General features: G+C 42.8%; 1 protein-coding gene across 13 annotated transcripts in view; it reads left to right on the top strand.

The window, feature by feature from the left end:
* The window catches only part of CAST (calpastatin), a 66,946-nt gene that overhangs the window by 19,983 nt on the left and 20,347 nt on the right, over positions 1 to 26,616 (top strand). For 10 of the 13 annotated variants that reach the window (XM_063319742.1, XM_063319744.1, XM_063319736.1 and 7 more), the window contains 10 exons: positions 17,035 to 17,094; positions 21,601 to 21,651; positions 21,988 to 22,044; positions 22,232 to 22,348; positions 23,798 to 23,893; positions 24,369 to 24,470; positions 25,253 to 25,333; positions 25,430 to 25,483; positions 26,053 to 26,148; positions 26,278 to 26,373. In XM_063319742.1, the coding sequence (XP_063175812.1) occupies positions 17,035 to 17,094; positions 21,601 to 21,651; positions 21,988 to 22,044; positions 22,232 to 22,348; positions 23,798 to 23,893; positions 24,369 to 24,470; positions 25,253 to 25,333; positions 25,430 to 25,483; positions 26,053 to 26,148; positions 26,278 to 26,373 (810 nt within the window). Of the gene's footprint in view, positions 1 to 4,060; positions 4,190 to 17,034; positions 17,095 to 21,600; positions 21,652 to 21,987; positions 22,045 to 22,231; positions 22,349 to 23,797; positions 23,894 to 24,368; positions 24,471 to 25,252; positions 25,334 to 25,429; positions 25,484 to 26,052; positions 26,149 to 26,277; positions 26,374 to 26,616 lie in introns of those variants that run through there. The other 3 variants (XM_063319743.1, XM_063319735.1, XM_063319745.1) reach the window with 2 other exon arrangements.

The following is a 26,616-nucleotide window of genomic DNA, read 5'->3' as shown; positions in this document are numbered from 1 at the left end:
GGCATCTTTAAGTCTTTTTCTCTGTTTGTGTATTGTATTGTATTGTCACTATTGTAATTGTGTCACTATTGTAAGTGCATCTTTTACGTTAAGTGGACAAGATACAATTTCTGGTAATGCTGTTAAGCGTAAGAACTGGAAGGTAGTGTCATGAGGAAAATGTGACGTAATGTACTCACCAGAAATTGCTTTATATTAGGTTGTGGCAACTTTGGCTGTGTATTTTATTCAGTACTTGGTGCTTTTCCAGTTTCTGTGACATTCCAAAATATTTACTATTAAAGATATGTACTGAAAATACTTACCTGATGCTGTCTAATTTTGACTCTTAATAGCTATTTTAAGTTTAACCTTTTTACTTCCCTCTTGTCCACGACTACCTTTCTTCAGTTAGACTAAACCTTCTCTTAATTATATCTTCTAATTGTAACAATCTCCTGCAATCCTGTAGTGTTATTTAAAGTAGAGCAAAACTCGGAGATTTATTGTTCTGTTCTTGTAGTTTGTGCCACCTGTACTTTTTTTAAGCCATTTGGCTAGCTGTGTTCTTTTCTGCCCTTTTTTTTTACTTTAAAAATAGCTATTCAAAAGAAAAATTTTGTAGGGATTTGTAGGGATTTTTTTTTTTAACAGGAATTTTACAGGAAGGGAAGTAGTTCTTGAAAAGGCAGGGCAGCCTTTTCTCTTTTGCTGCAAAAATAGATAAAATCCTTTGATGAAATGAAAAATATTCCACCAGTTTTTAGACAACGTTGGAACTGCTTTTTGTTCCTTTAATTTTTTTCCTTGCTGTAGCTTTAATGTGTCCTGTGTGCAAAATATCTTTTCATTCCTTAATCATTTTGTTGGTCAATAATACTTTTCATTAATATACCTTATCCCAGATAAATTTCTAACTTCTTTGAGGAGTCAGGTGAGGTGAGGCAGTTAAGTTGCTACAGCTAGAGCTGTTCAGTTTTTTAACCTACTCTTACCCTATGGTGAAATTACTTGCTCTAAATTGAATACCCAGAGGGTTTATTGCTTCTATATTATGGCCTAAGTAATTTTTCCTTCAGTTAGTAAGTAATGATAACTGATGGCTTGTGTTCTGGTTGGGTTGCCTGTATTTCTGAGTTTAAGATACAGGAACTTGGGTGTGATGAATGCTTGTCATTGCTTAATGCCTGCCTAATGCGTGGGTAGTTTAATTTTCCTGTGATGGTATCTTGTGACGTCGACTGCTCCTAAGAGCAAGGGCTTGTCTCTCTGGCTTTGTTTTCAGCACTGTGTATCTGAACTGCCGTTCTTTGTGTATTAATTTTATCTGCGCCCTCTTTTTTGTTTCATTCTGAATTTCCTGGCATTGCAGCCAGCGTTTACTCGCTGCTTCTGCTCAGTGTCGTCTTACAGGGCTTTTATCCGGCTGCATGTGTGTCCGTGTGGTGTAGGGAATAAGCGCTGCCTCTCTTGTCTCCTCTCTATCTGTACAGCTTTTGTGTTCTCTGTGTTAAGGGCACCTAGGAAGTTTAATTAGCAACCTTCATGTGCCTAGTTTGTGTATGGCTCAAATCTAAATTAATAATGTAAAGATATTTAACTGAAACAGATGTTCTGACTTCTTTCTGTCACTCACAAGGCTTACTTTCCTTTTTTGATGTGAAATCCTGTTCGACTATTATTTTGTACCAGGGTGTTTTCAGGAAGCACATGCCTTGTACCCTGCTAGATAAATGGGTGAAAAGTTAAGATTTGGGTAAGGTTATGATCATGGTGAGTATTTAGTGGTTGCTCATGTGCGGCCTCTTCCATGTATACATTAGCTGCAGAAACACACACTCAATGTATACATTAAGGTATAGCTCATCGCTATACACATTAGCTCATCGCTACCGTGATTAGCAGGCAGCAGTGAGGAGGAAAAAATGAACTAACGTCCTTCCTGTGCAGAAGGTACCCTACCAGCACTGCTGTGTTTTCTTTTACCGCCTTTTAAATTGTTTTTGCCAGTTGCATGGCCAACAGGAAAGCCAATTTCTAGCCCAGTGTTCAATCATAGCTATTAATAGAAGGCACTAATATTTGAACACAGCTGGATCCAGCTATTTGTCTTGGATCTTTGTGTTCTTATATGGTAATTCTATTGATACCAAACAAAGTTTTGCTGCTCCTTATGTAACAGGTTTTTGGCATTGATCTTAATGGGTTGTTAATGAGTAATAATTTTCTTTTTGTTGCTGGCTGCTGTAGTTTACTGAAGTCAGAATGTTTGTCCATATTACTTGCATGGGCACTTTATTGAAGCAGTGCTGGAAGAGTTCAGGAACAGTGGAAATTCAGTAAGAATTATTTTTGTTTCAGAGTTGACTGATCTTGAATATTTTCAAAGGAAACTTCTTGATCTTAATGATTTAAGAAATTTAAGGTTAGTTACTTGCACCTGGCATCCAAAGTAACAGTTTTAAAGGGGGATTCAATCTGCTTGTGCGACAGAGAGAAAAGCAAGAAGGAAAAAAAGAGCAATTACTAAATATCTTTGAGTAAAGCCCCTACTATTTCTGCAGCAGACTGGAAATTCTGTCACAAGTTTACGTGGATTGTCATCAGAAGTGATTCCTACTGTCAGTGTATTTGCTGGGATGTTTTTTTTCTGCTACATGCCTTACTTTAGCTGTCACTAAATTTTTATTCTGTGGGCTTTGCACAGGCATCTTACTGCGAAGGAAGGCATTTTTGAGTAGAAGACCTCTGACTTTACAATACTGATTTGGAACGTCCACAGAAATGCGTAAATCTATTTCCATGTTACCAGTCATATTATGAAGGTTGTAAAGGCTATCTCTAAATTTTGAGGTTATTCAGAAAAAATACTTAAATGAGGTATCTGAGAACTTCCTTTTCACGTTCTCCTTTGAGTAAGCTTGTGTCATGGTGCACAAATCCTCAGTTTATCGGTGTTTTGCAGCAAGACTGTGGCAAAGCACGGGGCTGTTGCTGCAAGTTGCCCTCAGAGCTGTTGCCAGCACGGAGCCCAGCACGTGGAAACCATGAGAGCCCTGTCCCTGTGGAGAACACTGCTGGTTTTCTTGGTGGCAGAGGCATGCTAAAAATAGACCAGAAGATGAAAAATTGGAAGCTGCAGGAGTACAGAAGCTGCCTCCTGTGTGGGAGAGCTGCCTTTGTGTAAGGTCATGGGATGTGGCGTCCATCACCCGAGGTCATCTCTGCGTTTGAAAAGTGGGGCTGCAAAAGAAGCCTCTAATCTGGAGACTGCTGCGAAAGTTGCAATTTGTAAAGCTATGCAGCGGTCAGAATAATATGATCATTTCACAATACGTGTTCTGTACTTCACTCAAAAATGGGATATTTTCCTCATCAGTCCGTGTCACATCTTTGGGCGTTTTCCCCTTCCTACTTCCCTTCTAGGGCTGACTTCTGTTTCTTGTTCCCTTGAGATAAAGGGCAGCATGGAGGCTATTACGAAAAAAATGGCTGAAGGGTTTGTTAGTGATATGGGGGCTTTTCCTTAAAAAACATAAAACGTACACCTCTTCCCCCTGCCCCCCCCCCGATATTGATAATTTGATTCTATAGCAAAAAAAAAATAATTAAAAAGTCAAGAGCTGGTCACTGTTGGTATTTCAAGAAGCATCTTTTAATTTCTAAATTAATATAAATTATTTGGAATTTGTGACGCTTAAAAATAGTCCTCATTAGGCAAGTTCCAGTGGCTTTAACTGGTCCAACCATCTCGATTTCTTTAGATTAATAACACCTATGTACTTAGGGAGTCTGGGTAATCAGTCCAAATTTAGGGAGGAAGTGTCCCATAAGCTTCTCATAAAAGTGTCGGTGTTGTGCGGGGCAGATGAGTAGGTTCCGTCCGCCCGCACCGGCGCTGCTGGCTCGGAAGGTGGGAGACGAACGCTGCTTTCCCACAGCCGGGAGTTGTGCCGCCCTGGCGGCCGTTTCATCCCTGCTCTTGGCGCGTCACTCTCCGGGCCGTCAGCTCGGTGACAGCCCTGTCTGCTGGGGGCGGGGGCCGAGCCTCGGCGCACCGGCTCGCCCAGGGCTGGGCCAGCGCCTCCCAAAAAACCGAAACCACAGCCTGCGCCGCGCCGCGGCGGAAACCGACCGTATCCTGACAGTGGGATGAAAACCAGCCATATCCTGGCGTTCCTGCTGGAAACAGAGGACGCAGGAGTACCAGGTAAGTTAGCTATTCGTGATGGCTTTGCTTTCCCGCCGACTCTGCTTTAGGCTAATTTACAAGGTTCAGTTCTAACCCCCCCGCCCCCTTCCCCCGGGAATTTTGTGGGCTGAAACAACACAAGCTGCTGACTTCCAGGGCTTCCAGCGTGATCCCGTCGTCGTCAGGCTCGAAGTGCTCCGGAGCTAGCTGTGTGTGGTGAATTGGCTTTTAAAATCATTGTAAGGTGGTGGGAACAGTCTTTTTAGACACTGTGTAAAACTGCATGTTTTGCACATTACACAACAAGTGGTTTACATGACATAAGCAGTCTTGTAGAAGAGACGGATAAGGACGAGCAGACTTTTAAAGTAGTGTCTAAGTTGTTCTGTATTTATATTTTTGGTTTTGGGTTGGTGTGGTTTTTTGTTGCTTTTTTTTTTTTTCATTGCTCACAGCCCACACTGTTCTTGCTTCAAAACCTGATGTAGTTTTTTTTGCAAACAAATGCAGAGCTTCATATGCCTGCGGCACGTAGAGAATATTGTGTAGGCAGGGTATGGGGATACGTAAGAGCGACTTCTTGGTTGAAGTGTGCTTAGGTATCAACATCTTACTGACAAGAATTTGTTATACTTGATACCTATAATATGCTAAAATACCAGATACAACAAACATACGGGAAAAGAAATACTTTTCAATAAATTGTGTGTTATTGCTCTTTCTGTAGTAGTAGAAATTAGATAGGTAGGTGTTGCTTAGGGTAGCCGCTATTTGATTATTGTTTCTAGTATTCTTGCTCCTTCTCTTTTCTTCTTTGGAGAAAGTAAGAATAGTGAGTTAAATAACGTGGAGTTCTTGAACATTGCAGCGACCTCTGCTGAGTTCTTGATCTGTTATCTTCTTTTGACAACTAGTTTTCTCAACGTTGTTTTTTTTTTGTTTTTTTTTTTTTAATTGATACAAAACATACTGGATAGTACTTTCTTCTGTGTAAGGCATTTTCTTTCGTGGACTAGCGTACTTGTTAGTGACAGTCTCTTGTATAAAACAGTGCTTTTTTTGTTTTTTATGGGAGTGATTAGATACATTGAGCTATGTAGAGCTTGCAGAAAATTCCGTTCCTAATCTTGGAGTGTCATGGAGTGTCCCTCAGCCAGTATTTCTCACAGCTCTAGTTCTGGAGCTCTGCACCTTAACCAGACACTCCCAGTTTGAAATCTCGGCACAGCTGTACTGTCCAGAAGTTCGTGGCTCTTGGAGGACTGCGAATGGGGCTAGAGGAGAAATCTCTGTCTACAGAAAGGAAAGGAACTGCTTCTTTCAGTGAGTTTGTCTTCAGTGTGTTCATTCTCGTTTCTACTCTTGTTTTCCTGAGGGGTAGAAAAAACCTGCACTCACAAAAACCTGGGGCTTCGTCCAGAGCGTCTTCTGCCAAAGTAAGAACCTGGCAGGGAGGCAGTGGCCCTGTGAGCTTCTCCGGAGCTCTTTAAGGCTCGGAAACCTTCCCTCTTCTCAAAGAAGTCAGCTCTGCGCCTGCCTTTCTGCCTGACTCAGTAGAAGTGCTTGAACTGACTGGAATACTCCCATTTTTGATCCCCAGGAAGGAAGCCTGTGTGAAGCAGGACAAGGCTTCATGAAGCTGGAGATTTTGTGTTTTTTAATTGAACAATGATGTGCTTATTCCTCCAGAACATGCAGAGGGCCCTTATGAAGCAATTTTGAGAGATCCTGAGTTAAGAGCCAGTGCTGAAGCAAGAAATGTCCCAATCTGGCTCTTTTTAAGCAGGAATAGTAAAACAATGTTGAGTTTTTGTAAAATTATCTAAGAAAAAACATCCCAACACCTCCTCCCCCTGAGTTTGTGCAGTGTTGTGCTCAGATGATATTTTAACAGCAAAGTTCTATTAAGATTCCTTGACTTGGTGATTTTTATTTACCCTTGTATCTTATTTTCTGGTAACCGATACCGCTGTGACAGTGTGTGTATCAGATCATGTGGCTTTGTGAATAAGACTTTGTTTCTGCATCCTGGGGGTGAAAAATCCAGTTTCTAATTCAGAGTATTGCTCACTAGCTCTTCTGACTGGCAGCCACCCATTTTGAGTATTGCCTAGTTTGATTATTGTAATAAAAATACCCGGGCTCATCGTTTCAGAGATCTTCCGTCTTAAGGTGAAGTCCTCTCTCACAGAACGTTTCTGTCTTTTTAAACGCCACTTTAAAGAAGGCTGGTTCTGTCTGTAATTCGCCGTTCCGTCTGTGCAGAGGAGGGCTCCGCGTGCTGTCCCCGGCGACACCGCAGACCAAGTGACACAAATCCTAGCTGAGCTCAGCAGCTCGCTGTGGCATGTGGCTGGCACCTAATCGCCTGTTTTCCTGGTGTTTTCTTATCAGTGTGCAGTTTGCTGCTGCAGATCACTTTGGAGCCTTCTGGTGTTTAAAACAACACGCAGAAATGGAAACACCTGTAGTAATTACAGCTGAATACTAACCTTCTGCAGGGTGTAGAACTGAAAAGAGGATTTTTGAGCTATGTACAAAAAGGAGAGCCCTGCTACGGTGACCAGCCGGTACGTCACTGTAATACTCTGTTGTGCAGAGTGGGAACCGGAGAAGAGCGGTGACAGGACCAATGCACTGCTTCTAATCTTTGAATATGACTGAATGAAAATGAAATTCCAGTCTGTGCCAACTCGTAGCATTTATTGTTGATGAAGGCAGAGCAGACAGGATGTTACTAAGGAAGACGAGACCTCGGTCAGTCAAAGAGAACAGATGTGTTGTGTCCGGCTGTAGACAGCAAAAAGACACAAGAACACAACTCGGGAGAACTGGGGCATTCCCCTAAAACCGCAAGGTTGTGGTTGTACAAAGTGGTGAAAACAAACAGCATGTGCCCTTCAGGTGAACCGCGCTCATTACAACGTGCCCACCACACCTCCACCTCTGAAGCTCCACGCCTCCTAGACGAGACCCCCACTCTCCGGGCTCGCGCAGAGATTCAGGAAGGTTCTATATCTTTAATCGAAGGGAGAATACCAGTCGCCAACAGGCGCTTCTTGTGAAATCGTGAGCCGCCAGAGAGAAGCGTAGCGTGGCAATGAGTGGATTTTTGTAAAATATCAAAGCTTACAATGCATAAGCCAAGGTGTGCTGGCTTTGTGGAGCTTCCCCCAGCGCCCAGCTCCGCGCAGACATCAGGAAACACGGATCTGGGCTCTGGGGGTGGATCGGCTCTTTGCATCCCGGGTGAAGAGCCCAGGGTTGGGACAACATTGTGAGGGAAACAGTTTCCAAAAGCAGGTAATCAAAGAGTACATTTTAAGAATAAATAAGAATGGGGAGTTTAAAGCAAACTGTTGGTGTCAGAACTCTTTTCGTGACACTACTGTATGCCCAGCGAGCAGGTTTCACCCAGTGCTCACACGTTTGGCTTTTCTGAGTATTTCTCAATGTGTAGCTGGGGGCACTTTCAAGTTAGGTAACCCATTCTGTGATCAAGTGGAAATACTGAGATAACTCCTCATCTCAATGGCAATAAAATGAACATCTTTGACAAAGAAAAGTAATTTTGAAAATAAAATGGTTTTACTTGCCTGAAGCTGTGAGTTGGAAAACTTTTCCAGTGAAACAAAGTCTCCGTTTGGTGCTGGTGTGGTATAATCTGGATACAGAACCAAAGCTTTCTTGCAGTCTTCGCTTTTAACTCCATTTAAAAGAAACAAGGAGTGTTTAGCCTGTGATATTAAGGTGGTGGTCTGTTTGCATACGGGCAGAATCTGAAGGCGGCAGGTGAACTCTGTTACCCTGCTCGGCATGCACTGGCTTTCTTTCCAGATCACTTGCAATAGTCGTGAAAGGATGTTAAACAGGAGTTGCAAAGGTTGTAGAGCAGTAGCCATGCTCTAAGCCATTACTTAAGTCTAATTTCTTTGGCCCACAAACTGAACTGTGTGTAGGTAGAGGTTCTTTGCGTTCAAGTACTGGGCCTGCTGTGTGACCACCTAGCAAACTCTTTTCCCCTGCCCCCAAACACAGTAAACGACCCTGTGAAAACATTAGACTCAAGTAGGAGAGATTGACAAATGAATGCACAGAGCTTCTTACCAGCAACTGTGGGATAGTTATAAATTTTTGTGCATATCCCTAACTTCCTGCATATAAGTAAGCATAAACTGAGGTGTTGAAAGGTGAAGAAAAGAGTCAAATGGTACAAAAATTGTTCAAAGTCAATTGTCATTCACTGCCCTTGGTTGCCTCTTGTTCAAACATAAAGGTGTTTCAGAGTCTTAACGGTGACTTAATAGTTACTAAAATAAAGAAGAACAAACATAGCAGTATTAAGCGTTGGACTTGACATAGGCTACTGAAATCCAGAAAGCCTAAAGCAGACATCTAACCTAAAGGTGGTTTGATGCATCAGTTAGTTCCTAGGTGTATGAAGCCTTTTTGACACTGTGCTAAATATAATACTGATCTTATTCACAGATTGTGCTTGATAACACTTGATTCAGTGTGACACAATTCAAATGGAAACAGGTTATCTCAAAAAACGCTGCTTAAAAACCTGTTACTTTAAATTTGAGTAGTATGGTTGATCAGCTTTGGCAGATAGATTAAAAAAGTACTGATAAGTTGTTTTTTTTTTTTTTTTCCTGTGCCAAAGTGGCAGAGATTTTATTTTAGTAGTCAAAACAGCAGAAAACAGTAAGTGTGAGTCTGTCGTATGAAAGTTGTCTGTCTCAGTGTGCTGCGATCCCCAATAAATTTAGCAGCACTCGAGGCTGTAAGAATGCTTCATGAGCTAATAAGCTTTTCAATTTCTTGAAAAATTTCTCTTTAAAAAAATAGTCATGTTTTTGTTTCACGAGAAAATGGATTTGTTTATTTCCTGTGTGCTCTTTGAGCATCTCTAAATGTTGGTTGATCTTGCTCTTGGGTATAGATTAATCTTTGTTGCAAATACTTATTGTATGTGATGAGAAAATTGCAGAAGAATAAAATTCGAGGATTAATCTTTTCTAAAGTAGTGATATGGATCATCTTTTGAATTGGGTTTTGCAGAGAGGCAGGGTCCTGTTCTACCAGTGGTCTTTGGGTTTTGTCTCTCTGACTCATCCCCGTCAACTTTCCGATCTGGAAAAGAAGCACCGGCGCAATCCTACTGTTTGTCATTAGCTTTGCTGTTACTTAGGAGGAGGGGGCGCGTGGCGCTGAGAGGCTGTCAGGTGGCAAATGCACTTCTGGGGCGCTCCTGAGATGAGAATGTCCAGATGAGGCTCCTGATGGTTGAGTTGCGTGCGTAGTCTTCCTCCCACTCATCTCCTCGCATGCCGGCCCCTCCCCAGGCAGCAGTTTCATTTTGACGCCCAGCAGACTTACCTGCTGCGTTTGTCTGTCCTCTGCAGAGGGAATACTTTAGCTCTACTTCACTTTGTTCTTCGGGTTCGCTCTGAACTGTGGGTGCGTATTTGAACAGACAAAATCTAGATCTAAGTTTCTGAGCTCTAAGGGGGAGTGGGTTTATCTCTTAAAATTATTTTTCTTGTTACCTTTGTCAGGTTGTGGAAATTTAAACTAGCAAAATAGTAATAGTTTTTACATTTTTTTTAAGTTATGTTCATACCATGTTAAAAGCACAGAAGTACAGAGATGGGTGTTTTTTTCTCATTTTTGGTTGTGTTTTTTTTTTAAATGGATATTTTAAACCATGTGTATTGAAGAACTGAACCACAAAAGCATTAATTCAACAAACTGCCTATTCAAATGAACTTTAATACTTACATATTAAATCCTGCTTTGGTTTTGTTTGCTTTACGGCAACCAGTGCAAAGCTGGGGGGCTTTGCTGAGTCAGGGCTGTAAAGAGCTCCGTGCTATCACAGTAACAACACCAACAAAGAATTTTACATTGAATTAGAATTTAGTTACAAAAAAAGTAGCTTTCCCCCAAGGATTTCTTCCCCACCCGCCTCAGTTACTGGCACGGGCAGTAGGCTTTGTTTATAACATGCAGTGTTAGTGAATTTCAACACTGATAATAGGCTTTAGAAATGAAAGAGGCATGCCAGTAGTCACATGTGGCAAAGTCAGTCATTAGAACTTGCAATGTGAGTTGTTTAGAAAAGAAATCATGCTGATTACTTCTACAAAGAAACTTATCACAACAGGACGACATAGCGGCATACACGGCAGGAATGTTTTATGTAAATACATCAGCGTCTGGATAATATGCAGGTACTAAGAGGAAACCTATATCCTGCTATTACATTTCATTAAGTTTTTAATATTAAGCCTCCACAAAATTAACGGAGAGTCTGAAATCTTGGAAAAAAATATTGTTCTCTTGGTTGTGTGCGTGGTTTTTTATTACCTTTCTCTTAAAAACATGTTAAAACAACTTAATAGAGGAACTACGTATAAGAACAGTAACTGCAAAGTAATAGGATATTTCCAGAATTACTTAGGATGGAAAATGGCACAGAAGCACTCAAACTTGTAATTTTTAACTCGGCTGTTATGGATACTGTCATAATAAAATTTATATAAAGAGGCAATTTCAGTGGTACACTTCTTCCAGTTTTAAATCGCTGCATATCTTAGCTGCCATGTAGCTTTAAATATATATGTCTATATATTTTTATATAGAAATTTGTACATATGGATGCACACATGGATATTGACTGAGATTGTGCCTTGCACCTCCAGCTGACTCGTTGGAACATTAGTGGAATTGTGTTTATGCTGCAGATGACAATATTGACTCTTCACGGCCAGCGTGTGTGGAACGTGCCTTGCTTTGCGGGCAGTGTGAGAGCCCGCAGCGGGTGCTGGGGTGCACTCGGTGCCATCCTTGCCTTGCCTCCTGCCCGACGACAGCCGCTGTCTCTCTGGGGGGCGAGGGCTGCGCTGCCCTTTTCTTACCACGCGCCACCAAAGCAAGCGAGACATTTAACCTACAGCAGCTCACGCGGTATTTTACGCTGAAGTGAAATAGCCCATTATTTTCCACAATAGTTCCCTAAAGAGCATTTGTTGCCCACATCTTACAAACGTTACTAATTAAAGTTTAGTAACACAACCATTCCTGTAGAGAAGCCACCATTTGTATCCAGGTAGGTGAGGTTTTGCCTTGCATTACACAGCTGTGTTGATGTAACCCTGTAAGTTAGTAACACTGAAATAATGAACTTGCTGTTCACTTTCAGCCTGAGGAACAGTCCCGACTCATTCATGTGCAAGGTGTGTAAGCCCAAACGAGGACCCAGGTGGGTCTTCAGTCCGCTGTCCTCAATCGGCACAGCTAGGTCAGTCAGAAAATACTTAGGTAAGCTGGCCCAAGGCTGCTGGGGCTGGAAGTGCCAGGTTCATCTGGGCACCCTCTGCCACGGAGCAGCTCTTCTCCCAGGAAGGGAGATCTGTGAGCTCTGACTTGAGGGATTCTTTGCTATACAAAAAGTCAGTTTCTTCTTCTTTTACCTTTGCCTTAGCTCCCTGACCAGAGGACAAAACATCAAGTGCTATCTTGCTTTTCTTAACACTAATTCCCTCTTACCCACTTTTTCTTCCTTATTTTTTTTCCCACCTAAAGCTGTCCTCAGATCTTTCTTTATTTGTCTGTACTGCAGATGATTCGTCTGTACTGTACTGTGATGGCGAGAACTGTCTTACACTTGACCTAGAGAGGCTCAAGCCAAAAAGATTAAGTTGTTCCCATATTTTACATTTATATTTGTGTTCGCATGGTAACAACTTTTTATCTTGAATTCCTCTTTCCTGGGTTGTTTTTGGCAAGGGTATCTCAGCCTGTGACATTGTAACCTTATATGCTTTTCTCAGTATTGCTGCCTGCCTAGCTTTTGGATTCTTGTGTTGTTGCATCTGATATCCTTCAACCTACCACCAGCCTGTTGGAGATCCCTTCGGGAACTCCCTGAAACGTTTAGGCTAGAAGCTGGCTGAAAGGAAGCTTGTAACCCAGTGTTAAAATCTAACCTCCCCATTTCATTCGAGAAAATGTCACCTCAAGTACTGTCAGAAGTTGCAGTGGCAACATGTCCTACTCTGGAGGTTTGTTTGTTCTTATTCACCAGGCTTATTTCTGTGTTTGAGTGTATTCAGTGTTGCGTTGTCTTTTTACGTACTTTATTCTTCACCAATCTGTTGATTCTTACTTACTCTCGTTATCATCTAAGTGTTTCTGTATTGGTTGCTTGGTAAATGTTTTCAGTATCTCTGCTGGTTTTGAAGGAATACAACTGGTGCGTTGTCCTCTTTTCTGAGGGTGGGCAGTGACCTTCTGTAGTCTGATGAATCTTCTCCATGAATTTCCAAAATTTATAGTATTAGTTGACGATAGCCTTTGCTACATTGCCTATGCGGTAGTTTCAATGACTTCCGTCTTTCCATAACTTAGAGCTCTCATGGATTTCATCACCTGCTGTTTGACTTTTCCAAATATGCATTTTCAGCCAGTTCCCTGAATAGCTAGAATTACTTTCTTTCTGTGTTTGTCACCTTTACTTTCATTTTCTTCTCCCGTTGCACTTTCCCTTTTACTTCTGCATTTGTGGGGTACACGCACTGTGATAACCAATTCTTGATAGGCTATTTTTTTTGTCTTGTTTTACTAACCCACTTCTGGCTTCTGTGATTGTTCTGTTCCAACAGTAGCCTGAAGATTGTCCCCCTAATTTGACAAATGAGTTCCTAAGGGTATTCCTTCTCTTACCAAGTTAGATCCTGTGGTGGTGCAACCCCACCACCACCACCTTGTTCCTTGGCACGGTTTCATTGCCACATAATAATACAATGGACCAGAATGATACATAATGGTCTAACGTGAAAGAAAGGAAAGGTGGAGAGCAATGGACCAGAACACTATGGCAACCCTTTAGTGTACCTATGGCTCCTACCGTTTCTAAATAATAACTATAATTGATCACTCCTGACAACATATGGATCGTGGCCACAGAAGGCGGGATACCAGGACCCCAAGACCTAGCGAGTTCGGGGCTTGCATAACCGGTGGAAAATGCTGGAATATTCCATTGTCCCAGCTGGGCCACAGTGTACCTGACGAAAGTCAATTATCTCAGATCCTGTAAATAGTGATTCTAGGGGGACCCTTTGGGCTCTCCGGGATCACAGGGGGCTGTTGTTAGTATCTCTCCTGGGCTGGGACGCCCCTGAGGCAAACACCTCGAGAATTAGAAGGCTGGGGTGAGTCAGCCCCTCTTGAGTCTCAGTTACTGCCCATTGAGGAATGCCGATGCGGTGTGAACATGCGCTCTCAACTCAGGAAAAGGGAAGTTTGACTATAGGCTAGCCTCTCTGTCACCCACCTCTCCACCTCTATGTTTGTGATACACACATTAGCCTTGTGGATGTGGATGTTCCTCTTCATGTGGATGTGCACACGTAGGAGTTGAAAGGGGTACCAGCCAGCTCCTTAGAGGTGTGCGATACTGAGGGATCTTTGATCTCGGTGATTATAGAGGACGGGGAGTGTGTGTGTGTGCGCGCGCGTGCGCACTCCTGTGCTTTGCTCATGTGTATATGCATTAGTTTGAGATCTGTGCTTTTGCTCACATATCTGTGTATTGGTTTGGGATACTTTATAGTAAGTCAGTGTCAATCTTGTCATCTTCAAAGTTAAGTTGTTGTTCAATTATTTTGTTAAATAACTTTGTAAGCCTTTAAATTGGTTAATGATTAGGCATGGCTAAAATTCAACCTCTTGATCTATCTCAAATCATTAATAAATTTTGAATCGCTGCTAAATCATAACTGTGTCAAATATCCCCATCTGTGACAGATCCCCAGTCTCTCCGTCAGCCCTCCCTGGAAAGCCATCATCTAACTGGTGGCCAGGAGCCTCTGAGGTCTGTGGGTGGGTTCCTGTGTCTGTCTGTCTGTCCGTCCATGCCTGTCCTGCCTGCTGGCCGGGCCGGTGACACCTCAGCCTGGGATGCTGCCTGTCACCCGGGTGACAGGGTAATTATCAGGTACCAGTTTGTGCTTAATCAGTGTCAACCTGTAACCTCTCCTCTGTCTTTCAAGCCCCTTCTGTGGTGGTCGTGGCGGTCTCGTGCTGTCCATGGGCTGCCCTGCAGGAACCATCTCCGCGTGCTCCCTGCTGGTGGCCGCTCTGCCCTGGAGCTCACCTGCTCTCCCAGCTGGCAGAGCCGTGCAGCAGCCGCCCCCCAGCCAGGACCCCTGGCTGCCCCTCGCTCCCCGGGGACCTTCCCCACCAGTTGGGTCGGGACCGGGGCCGGCTCGGCACCCCCCGGCCCAGTGCTCTGTCTGGGCAGGACCCCCAGGTGCAGCCTCAGGAGGAACAGGCGTCAGCGCCCATGATGCTCATTTTTCCACCCGCTGCCGTCTCTGCCCTTCGGGGCGTCCCTGACAACACAACAAAAACTTTGCTCTCTGCAGGAACACCTGCCTGGCTTTCTCTGCCGAACCCCAAGCTCCGGGGCAGGCCGGACTCTGCCCGTTCTCGCAGTTCCCTTTGTGAGGGGGTGTTTCACCAGCCGGGGTGGGAGCAGGGTGTGCCTGCCCGGGCCGTGGCGGTGCGTCAGGCGGTTGTTATGCTGGTTGCTAGGCAGCGTTTTAATATTTACCTCCGCGCCTGACACGCGTCCGACTGTTGCTTCACCCCTTCTGCAGTCCGTCGGTCGGGCTGCAGCAGATGTGGACGGTGAGCAGCCAGGCACAGTCAGACGCTGGTCCTTGGAAGAGGGAAAGTGGAACAACCCGCAGTAAAAAGGAGCCCCCCAGAGCCAGGCTGGTGGTGACCGTCTGCCTGGTGGCCACCAGGCGAGGGGTTGGACCCTGGCAGCTTCGTGTGCTGTCAGTCTGCAAAGCTCAGCATGGTTGCAGACCCAGGGCACTAAAGGGCTAGGAAGGACAAGGACCCCTGCTTGTAGTGGCTCTTTTTGGGGAGAGAGTGGAAAATTGGAGGCCCGGAATAGTGGGGAATTGAGGCAAAAACTGCTGTTAAGTGAGGGGGGGCACACCGTGGCCCCGAGAGAGCCAGAAGGTCACTGCGGTGGTCTGCGGGAGGGTGCCCTCTGCTCTCCACCATCCTTCCCGCTCCCCCCTCCATCACAGCATTTTGTTTCTCCAGATCAACCCTGAGCGTTTTCGGGGAGGATGGCTTGGCATCCTGTGTAGCTGCTCATCAGCAGCCATGCATTAAACTGCGTTTTATCCACAAACTACTCTTCTTCCTCCATGAGTATTTGAAGGCCTCATCTCTCAGTTGCTGGTGTTACTGCCATCCAGCTGGATGGGGTAGAAAGAAGCAGCAGCTGCTTTCTTTGGGAGGTTTTCGCTCATCTCTGCCAGTTGTAGTGCAGCTGTTGTGCTGGAACTTGGGAAAGAATTTTTCGATGTACTGTAAGAGAAAGGCTCGGTAGGAGTTTTCAGAAGGGAGGAAGGGAGAAGGGCTCAGATAAACGTGTTTTTATTAAATGGACAGGGATGAGGGTGACTAACACAAAGGTGTAGAACAGACACCTACTTGTTAGTCATGTGAAGGAATTCAGATTAATTTAATGGAAAAGAAAAGGAACGGAAAAAACTTTCAAAGGACAAATTAAGAAAAATATGGTGTTACCTACAGATTACCTGATGGTGGTAGTGGAAATGTATAAAAAGATTTTTTAAAAACTTTTGTTCCCTGTCCTGATGTGGGAGGCTCTGTACATTCCCGTGTACATCTCCACCCATACAGAAGTTCCCATCTAGTATGTATAGGTATATACGTATATGGAAGCAGATATTATTTGCTTAGATTTCTGTAGTGTGACAGTTGCAAATTCTCTCTAGTATATATTTGGAGTAGTCAAACCTCTTACTGAGGTGTGGAAGATGCCGGGTACGCTGGCAGGGAGAGCACACTGTCATTGCCGCAGTGGAGCTTCTAATTCTGTACAACTTTCGTCTTAGTGTTGAGAAATGCTTGTGCTATGAAAAGTTCTGGGATTGAGAAAGTTTTCCGTGTGGAAGTAAGAAGTCACCCCAGGTATGGAATAGCAATGTGGCTTCTGAGTTCGTTCAGACAAGGCAGGTTTTAATATAGCGAGTGGCATGGAAAACGTGAAGAAATCTAGAAGAATTGATAACTTGTGCTGTTCGTTTAAATGTAAACTGTAAGTTTGTTGCTATGATCAAGGGGGAAAATAACAGCCTTCAGCAGAGAAACACGAAGCAGGAAAGAAAGGTAGTATTACATCTGTATAAAGTATTGATGAGACAATTAGAATATTAATTTCTGTGCTTTGAAGTTTGATACAGTCACAGCAGAATTAAAACATGCAGATTAACATCACTGAAGGTAGGAAAACAGGCCGTGTCATTTGCAGCTTTTCCGCAAGTGGTGATATGCAGGAGCACTTGTCTGTGTGTTACATACAGATTTAACTATTCCTTTTTATGTCAGCATATTTGAGTTTTCTAATTTAGTATTAAGTATTTTGTGTGGAAAACTAGTAAATCCAAAAAGTACAATTTTTGTTAAAAAAATCATGTAGAAGAATAATCCACAATAAGTATATATGCTTCAGTATCAGAGCAGGATTTTGAGTTATTTTGATACTTGATACGAAATTTGCTGTCAGTACATGTCAGAGGGAAAAAAAATGTGAGAAGATCTATGGGCATCATGCTGTCAAAATCCTCCATACTTCTACTGTAGGAATACAGGCAAGACACAAGACCTAAACTGATAACTCTAATTTTCACTAATAATTTATTCTTAATTTTTTTTTTAGCTGAATTCAGGTTGCTTATGCTAGCTTAATAGTTGTATGTGTAACAAAGGTGAAATTAATCAATTTCCTTTTTTTTTTCTCTCAGAAGCAGTCCCCCTCTGCAGATGCATCAAAACCAGAAATTATGAAGCCATCTGAGACAAAGGTACGAGTTCTTGAGAAACTCAAGCTTGCAGTTAAGCACAAACATATGAAGCAATGGAATTTCTTTTTTAATACTGATACTGAGTAACTTTATTTTGCATATTTCTTCCCTGCAGCTTAGTTTCCTCTTCAAAAAGCATCTAAAAAATGCTATACAAAGTACTCAGAAGACTTCATGACAGCAATACTAATTTTAATTTTAGCTCAGTCACATTTTGTGACATGTATATAGCTCCCCCCAGTGTAATTACAGGGTTATTTATGTAGTGATAATTTTTCACGTATTCAAAGAATTCAGGACAAGTTTCAGCTTTGAGTGTGCGTACAGTTGCATCGTCTCATTAATCTCATATCTTTGTCCATCTGACAGCTTCCTTGCCTTTGTCCTTTATGCCTGTTCTGTCTTGTCTCATGACTAGCACTTCTGTAGTGTCGAAGCTGTGTCATCAATCACGTACTTTACTTGTTAGAATAGAGTCATAATCCTCACGTATGCCTCTGTTGCCTAACAGAATTTACATGTATTATTTAAACAAATGATTAATGATTTTCTCCCTGCTTCATTTTCCGTAATCGTAACAGTGAAACCAACAAAAATACCGAATACCAAAGTAGACCGGCAGGGACTTGTGCAGCGGCAAAGCTTAGGTCTGCCTGCACCTTTTGTAAGTACAATCGAGGGAACACTTAGAGCGGTGAGGTCAGGAGAGAACGCTTAGAGTCCTGAGGCTCTGGAGCTTGTCTGGTCCGGCCCTTGCCCCGGGCAGGTAGGTCAGGCTGCTGGAGGCCTTGCTGGGCAAACTTGGAATGTCTGCAAGGGTGCGGATGATGCAGCATCCCTGGGTAGACAGTTCCGATGTTTGAGTACCGTCATTATGATGATTTTTTTCCTTGTATCAAATGGGAAGTTCCTTTGCTGCAACTTGTATCTGTTGCCCGTTGTCATTTTACTGTGCATCTGGGAGAAGAGTCTCGGTCCATCTCCTCTGTATCTGAAGTTAGCCCTTACATTCCCCTTAGCCTTTTAAAACCCTTTTTCTCCACGCACACATGTAATACTTAGACTGGTAGCAGTGAGCTGGGCAGCAATTAAACCATTTCCATTTGTACATGTCCATCGTCACTCATATAGGAAGGTGTCAGCAAGTCTCCGGTTTCATCTTCCAGTTATGTTTGTGAGCAAACTCATCTGTGTCACGTTCATTACTGGTGCTGTTCTCCATATGGCTGAACGCAGCCAGCTATCTAAAAATAGTTACGGTCTTTCCCTGCTTGAAATTTGAAATAACTCTAGAAGAATGTGGTAAATTTCTAATCAGATCTTTAAAACTGGTGTTGCAAGATGAGGCAAAAATAGAGTAGGAGAGGCATACGCCAGTGCTGTGAGACTGGTAAACAACAGCCCCTTTGAACCAGAGTCCTGCCTTTGCACGGACACGTGTCGCGGCTCAACCCCAGCCCTCAGCCGAGCACCAGGCAGCTCGCCGCCCCTCTCCCTGGGAGAATCGGGAAAGTGAAAATGGGAAGACCCATGGGTTGAGATAAGAAGAGTTTAATAATTAAAGTAAAATAATAAGAGTAATAAAAAAATGTAATGGAAAGGAAAATAACCAAAAGAGAGAGATGTAAAACCCAAGGAGGAGGAGTGACGCAGGTGAAGAACAGCTGCTCAGCACCCACCGACTGATGCCCAGCCTGTGCCCAAGCAGCAACAGCCACCCCCCGCCAACCCCCCCATTTACGTGCTGAGCATGACGCCATCTGGTGCGGGAAATGCCTGTGGCCAGTTTGGGTAGCCGGTAGCCATCCTAGCTGTGCCCCCTCCCAGCTCCTGGTGCACCCCCAGCCTCCTCGCTGGCAAAAAGTCCTTGGCAACACCTAAAACGTGAATGTGTTATCAATATTATTCTCCTACTAAATCCAAACCACAGCACTGTACCAGCTGCTGAGAAGAAAATTAACTCTGTCCCAGCTGAAACCAGGGCAATGTGTAAGACAGTCAGTGTTTTACTTCAATGTCTGATGCATTATTAATGCCTTCCTCCTGCTGGATGAAGCAAAGCCGTCTGCATTTCAACAGTAGGCTCCTTTGGGAAGAAATAAGGTTGCTGAGTCACTTTTCATTTCTAGCCCTCAATTCCCTGCAGATTAACAACTCTTTCCCATTTGCCTGCTATAACCACACCTCATTTGTCTTAGAATCGCCGTAGTGTGCAACTACTTTTAAACGTGCTCTGAACCCCTTTCAGCTTTCGGGTCTGTGTACGTGAATCCTCTGTCTCAGCCCTCAGTGTTGCGCCCGTCTGAGAGAGCTGTGAGTTACTGCGGGAGGGAACGTGGGAGCTGTCGCTGGGCGGGAGGCCGGGGCGCTGGGGAGGCTGGAGAGCAGGGTGGAGGGCTGGAGCCCCCCGCCTCCTGCTGCAGGAATCGGGGTGCTGCCACCGCAGAAACACACCCCATTCCGCTTTCTGCCTCTTGCACGCATTTGTGCAGCTCCACTGTAAACTGCGGAAGGAGTTAAAAAATACTGGTTCTCTTTCGTAGGCTATTTTTCAGTTTCCTGGGTCGGTTTCGGTGGCAGCCTCTGAGGCGGTGGCACAGAGCAGGTGGAAGCAGGCAACAGAAGGGGAGGTGGAACGTCTTTTTCTCTGTAGGAGTTCGGTGTTTGCTGTAAACATGCCATGGCTTCAGGCTGTGACTGCTCACAGCTGACACAGTTTAAAGGATGAGTGAATAGTTGCCTTTGAAAGTATGGTCTTATACTAAAATGGTTGGTTTGACTTGCCTGCTAATATTTTTTTTTAAAATTGGATTTGAACTTTGTTATTGCTAAAGCCTATGTAAATAGATATGTCTCTGCGTGTATGAGAGCCTGTATGTGCTCATGATCATGTGTTTTAATGTGGCTTCATCATCCTCATCTGTGTTTAAGTCTTGAATGAAAGCATTGCCCATATGGGTCCAGCATTGGACATGCTCTTCAGCATTGTCATAGATAAATCTATGGTATGAGCAATGCTGCACATTCTAAAAGATGTACAAGGATAACGAATAACGCATACACAAAAAAGACATTAAGTATTTAGTAAAACAATATTTACAATACTAAAAAAGGCATGCAGTTGCTGATAACTGGTTTGGCAGGCTGAGAATTTGAATTTGTGTTTTGTACAGGTGTTGTCGAGTGTTGACAGAAATGCAAGTAAACATATTTTATTGTCCTGCAAAAAAGGTGTGTTTACTTTTCTTCCGAAAAGCACGTAAGGAAAACCTGAATTTGTTTCTTAACAGCAGGGTACTTAAAGTGCCGAGCAGGCAGCAGTCCCACCGCAGGAAAAGTCAAACTGTATGTTCCTTGAACCTCACGCCTGCGCTTGTGTTATGCTTCTTGGCAGCCTTGCTGCCGAAGGACATCCCCTCTCTGAATGACTCTGTGCTTTACATGATACCTAAAAAAACTCAACTTTTTTTAGCTTAAAAACTGTGAAAAGTCAGGATTACCTTTTCAATATAGGATTATTTAGTGTACAGGTACACAAATGGATGTGTGTATTTACCATATGGTAGTCATGTAACCACGATGTGCAAGTGGAAGCATATACGGTATGACTGAACCTGAGACGTACTGTGTTTCAATCACGTTAGACATCAAGAGAAAATCCAACAGGGGGAATCTGAGAGGTTAAGTGATTATTTTCATTTTTTGAAATGTTTTATTTTTAATTTTGTCCCCACTTTGGGAAATTTTCGTCTTCCTTCTCTATCAGTATTTTGCCTTTTGTGACTGACTTGCTTGTGGTGGGGTGTTCTTTGCTGTGGTCTGCAGCTTCGACACCTTTGCCAGGCTTATGCCCAGACACCTACGTTTTTATGCATGTTTGGGATTTCCCAACCAAGTGTCTGTGGTTTAGTGTGGGGGTGTGAATACTTGCACAACGAATGGTAGAAAAAGGTAGCACATTTCTCTGTGTGGTCAGCTAGCAAACAGAAGCTGGATATATCTAAATGGTAATTAATGTTTGGCAGCTAAAACAAATAAAAATACGGTGAGGAGGCTGGCATTTTCATTTTTATTTCTTTTTACCAAATATAACCATTCCTTAATTTTTCAGTGTTTGTTCTTACACGTTTCTACCAGTATTCATTTATTGCTTACTGTACTTCAACTTGAGTTGAATCACAGGAGTCAATTTCGTGGCATGGCTGCAGAAAATTTTCAGGTGTAAACCCAGCTGTTCATTGTGTTTGTTTAGTATCTTCTTTCCTTCTCTTTTCAGTCCTTCATATGAGGAGAGTGTGTGTGTGAGGGTGTGTGTTTGCACACATTTGAGTGCTCTTCAGTCGCTGGAGTGGAGATCTGTGCAAGGTCAAGGCACTGTCTATTAGTTACACAGGATCTGTGCTCACAAGTGTGAACCTGTCCGATATTCTTCTTTGAATAAGCTGACTCTGTAGAAATAACCAGGCATATTAATCTCTGTCTGAATGTATATTGCTTCTATTTCAGCCCGCACCAACAACCAAAACAGAACCTGGAAAAACCGCACAGTCAACCAAGGTAAATGCATATCTTCGACCTTTGGTGAGTTGTTGTGCTTTGGCCTTTGACTGACTTTGAAAGAAGAGGCTAAAGTCTTGTCTGCCACTGCGCCACATGAAACTGCCATGAGATGAGTAATATACCTGTGCGCAAAAGAGCGAGGAGCTGGCAGGTCTGCAAATGCAGTGTTTTGGGGGAACAGTCAGGATGCTTTATTGCTTCAAAACAGCTGAAGAGGTGTTCTGGTAACCATCTGTAAATGTATCTTGTGCTTATTTGAACTGCTGTAGATCGTGTTCCATAGCACTCAATGGTGGTAACGCTAAATGATCTCGATTTTTTATTTCATGACAGCCAACAGATTCTCAAAATAAACAGGCTTCTGAAGAGAGGCAAAAGGAACCCCGTGATGTAAGTTGTATGATTTATCTCTCTCTCCCTCCCACTCCTTCTATCCTCCCTTTCCTCCACCCCGGGGCTTCTTGTGGTATTTCTCTTCTTTCTTTCGTTTAAAAAAAATAATTAAAAAAAAACAAACCAAACAAAACCAGCCCATATGTATTTTCTTATCTAATGATAATAGTTTATCTCTACACAGGCAAAAAGCCAAACCTCACCCTCTGTGACAACAGCTTCTAAACCAAATAATACCGGAAAAGTAACTACAGCACAAGCTGATCAGCCTCCACCAGCAACCTCCACAGAGACAGCAAAGGTATAGCAGAAGTAGCAATATTATTTATGTTATTGTAGGGGTTAAAAATTCACATCAAGATGGATTCTTATAATGAATATTGTAAAGCAAGACTGGGGCCCCAAAAATCACTATGTAGAAAAGCTCAAAAGCTGTCTTGTGCCTAAAGGTTTCTATGAAAACCTCCTTGTCCTGCTTTAAAATCTAGGACTTAGAAACTGTACACTTTACCCACTAATTAACTTAAACAACATCCTGAATATACCACTTCCAGCTAACCCATGACAGCATTAATGGATAAGCATCAGCTGCAGATAGAGCAGCCCAGCCCGGCGGTATTGGTAGTTCGTGCTGCTCCTTTGGTGATCCCAGTGTGCATCCACCTTTTGTTGTCCTGTTCATACATCTGTTTTCATGGTCCCAGACACTCCAGCTGTTATCTAAGCAAGCGACATTATCACGATTGTAGGCCTCTTCCCGTGTGTTAGGTGTCTGGGGTTCCTCTGTCATTTGTGCAAGCTTTGTGCAAGTTCCTTGCAGCTACGTGGGTGTAATTAGTTCTTTGTCAGTCTCTTCCCTTGCCCCGTGAACAGAAGGGGCCGCCTGGTCAGTCAAGCAAATGCTTTCTTCATATGAGCAGTGCCATCATGGAGCTCCTTCACCTGTGGACTTCCAGGTGTGTTTGTAGTAGCAGTGTTGGCTCCAAATGCAGCAGGTCAGCAGGTGATGCATTTTCAGTAGGGCAACCCGTACACCCTGACTGCAAGACTCAAAAAAAACCTAGGAAGAGAAAGGTTGGGGAAGAAGCTGGGGAGGGGTCATTTCAGAGGGGCAAGTGGAGAAGAAGCTGGAGCAAAACTGTGTAGTAAAGTCAGGATCTAGATCTTTTTGGTCGTCTGGTCTACTTGTGCCTGGGTGACAAGGCCAGGGTGACATGAACAGCAACAGAGTTGGCGTTGCTCCTGCACCTAACTCCCTGAAGCAGTTTTCACCCTACCTATTTGAGCACTATTTGCTGCTGGTGCTAATGGTGTATTGAGAACTATCAGTTGTAAGTGAAAGCCTCCAAAATGGAAAGTAAAAGAAAGAAGAAAGTACTTAAAGTTGCATGCTTGCTTTCTCACAGCCAAGTCACAGTGGAAAGAGAGTATGTCTGCGTAGCATTGCAGGCAGATGCTATGCCCAAGGATTTGGATGCTCTGCAGGTGTGTTAGCCAGTTGCTGAGTCCAAAAAAATACGTGCAACCTCAGAAGGCTGGGCTTAGTACCATGCAAGCTGCAGCTACTCAACTTTCCGACCACTCAGCCAGCACGTAGAACCAGCTTATCTTTATTGCAAGTGTAGATGAAGAGGGACAACAGATATGCGTGCCTGAGTAGAACGTCTCTGTTTTACCTTGTTCTCTCTAGGATTTGTAACATCGGGCCATGTAATCAAGCTGTCTCTTAATTTGTCTCTTATTTCTCCAGCCTAAGCCTGAGAAGATGTCCATAGTGGCTAGTCCACCTGATGCAGGTGCAGCCAGTGCAAGTGTGGTTACTGCAGCTGATGAGTCAAGTACTGAGGTTGGTAAACGCAGTCCCAGACAAATTCTTCCCTTGTAAAAATGTCTGAGAGCGTATTTCTCTCTCAGAAACACTTCAGTTTCAGAAAAAATAAATGGGTAACTGCTGAAGTATTGCTATGTAGTAGTAATGCATGGTGGTGAAGGACTGTCTGACAGAAGAGGTCACAACCTAGTGGTGTGTCATTTGTGCTTTGTCAGATAGGACCTATTTAGAATCACTTTTACCACAACTAGCATAAAATTAATTACTCTCTGTCTTCAATTATGTTTGTATACGATCTTGTTCCTCATTTTGTGGGATGAGTTTAAGAACAGTTCTCACTGAAATGTTTGGCAAGTGCAGGACCTACTGAAAGAAAGCTTTTGGTTTGGTATCCAGGAGTTTTCTACAGATCCACTAGATGATTTAGATGTTGGGGTTTTTTTCCTCTGTACCGTTTGATAACTTCTATAATTGTCTGCTTATTTTTTAGCCTGGCATGGATGAGTCGGCACTAGATAGCCTAATAGATACCCTAGGGGGACCTGAAGAAGATGTGCCTCCTAGTCCCGTTTACACTGGTCCAGAAGTTACGGTATTTAAAATTTTTCATTTTTATTTTTTAGAGGAGTAATCTCTAAAGTATGTCTGTAGTTGCACATTACTATTTTGATCCAGTAGTTGTCACTTTGATCCGCTAACAGGTAAAATGAAGTTGTCGCAGTTGCATTTTAGTGTTGTTTTCAGTAATACAGAAATGAAACGGTTACGCATGTATTGCGGTAGAAAACAAAAAATTGTCAACAATGAAAGTTTGTTGCTTTTGGAACTGATTTCCAAGCATAGCCTGCACTGGATTTACAAAAGGCAGTGATAGAGGTATAAGAGCGTGTAAACAACCTGGGAGATTTCATTTCTACTTGAGAAAAACGTTGAGAATTTGGGGAAAAACGTGTACTTTCCTGAGCTAGAATGGGAGAGTAATTTAAGAGGGATTAAGATTACAAAGTGAACGGCTTAGTGCAGTGCTCAGCCATGATAAAAATTTTGGAAAATAAATAATTATAATTCAGTCTAGGTACAGCAATGCATTCTATGGTCTGAGACACTGAAATGGCCAATGTTCATGCAGAAGGAATCTGGCAGTGGAGATGCAGAGTTTTGCCAGGTGACGTGCGCTGTTGAAGCTACGTGAGATGCAGGTGCCTGACACTGGGTTCTGAAAGACACTGGAGAGCTGTGGTCCAGGACTGGCCCTCTCATCTAGCCAACCCTCGCGTTTTCTTTCCACAAGTATCACTGTAGATAGCTCTACATTAGAAATGTATTTCAAGAAACAATAGTACAAAAACACTAATGTGTGCATTCTTTCCATAGGAAGATATATCTTCAAGATACTTGGAAGAAATGGGTAAACGGGAAGGTAGTCTCCCTCCAGAGTACGTTAAATTGTTGAAGGTTAGTGAGTTAAAAGAAAGATACTCTTCAAGCATGTTTGCTTCCATATTGTGTGGTTTTGTTTCCCATTTACTACAAAATTAATTCTCGTTTTAGAGTAAAGGGGATGGCAAAGATGGAGTCCCACCAAAAGTAGACGAACGAGATGAAGTAAGAACTTTTTTTTTTTTTTTAAATATTGGAAGGTTGAAAATAACCCAATTATCATTTAAATTTAAATGTTGCCTGTCTTCCAAAAATCCCAGGAAGCGGGAGAGGGCTGTGGGGTGAGAGATAACATAGATACTGGTAAGACTAAGCAGAATTTGACATGGATGTTTTTAATAAAGAAATAGAAATTTTCAGGACACTGACTGAAGCTGAAACAAGTAAAATAAACACTCATAGAGATATTGGTCATAATAATACCAAAGGGAGGAAGGAGTGGCTGTGCATGCAGCAGTCTCTTCCTACTGTCATTATTGAAGATTACTTGAATTTCTATACTTAGCAAGAGAATTCCGTAAACCAGCTTATATAAGTTTAACATATAAAAATAAAAGCTTATCAATAATGAATCAACCAGTGAGGGGAGATATCTTTTTTTCTGTGACAGCAACATGTGCTTATGAGGTCATTGGGTGAGTAAGCATGGAGCACACTCAGATTTCAAACTGAGTTTGACAGCATTGGTGTTTGAACTTTAATAATCATAACCTAGTTTGCAATTTCTTGCTCAGAAACCAATGACAGATGATGAGCTTGCAGAGGCCCTGTCATCTGACCTTACCTGTCCTACTGCGTCGGGTGAAGAAAAGAAGACAAGTCTGACAGAGGTATTGCATGCCTTTATTGAAATGAAATATTGCCATTATTATCTTAATATTTCAATTTAAAATGGTCTTGACATTTTCCCCCTTCTTTTTATTGTTGTGAATTTGCCTGTAATTTTGTATCTCTCGTAGAAACCAAGTAAGGAAGGGGAAATCGTGCAAGCACAAGCAGCAAGTTCAGTCAAGACCTCAGTTCCTCCAAAGGAGAAGAAAACAAAATCAAAAGAGGTATACATAGTCATTCTTTGACTAGTTAACTTCTAATTAAAATTTACTAGCACATGTCATATTTTATGTGTGCCTGATCTTGTAAAGATGCTCATCACCCTCGTTTTCAGTTGTAGATTCAGTCTGTCATAGAAAGTTTAGGAATAATATGAATTGCCATTGCTCAGACTTTACTGTACCTTAAAGATCTGGCACAAGTAGGTCGGATGATTTTCCTTTTGGATTCTTCTACAAAATAACTGC

Source organism: Chroicocephalus ridibundus, chromosome Z (genome assembly GCF_963924245.1).
Source record: "Chroicocephalus ridibundus chromosome Z, bChrRid1.1, whole genome shotgun sequence".
In the NCBI taxonomy this organism is placed as follows: domain Eukaryota; kingdom Metazoa; phylum Chordata; class Aves; order Charadriiformes; family Laridae; genus Chroicocephalus; species Chroicocephalus ridibundus.
This window is presented reverse-complemented; position numbering and strand designations above follow the sequence as displayed.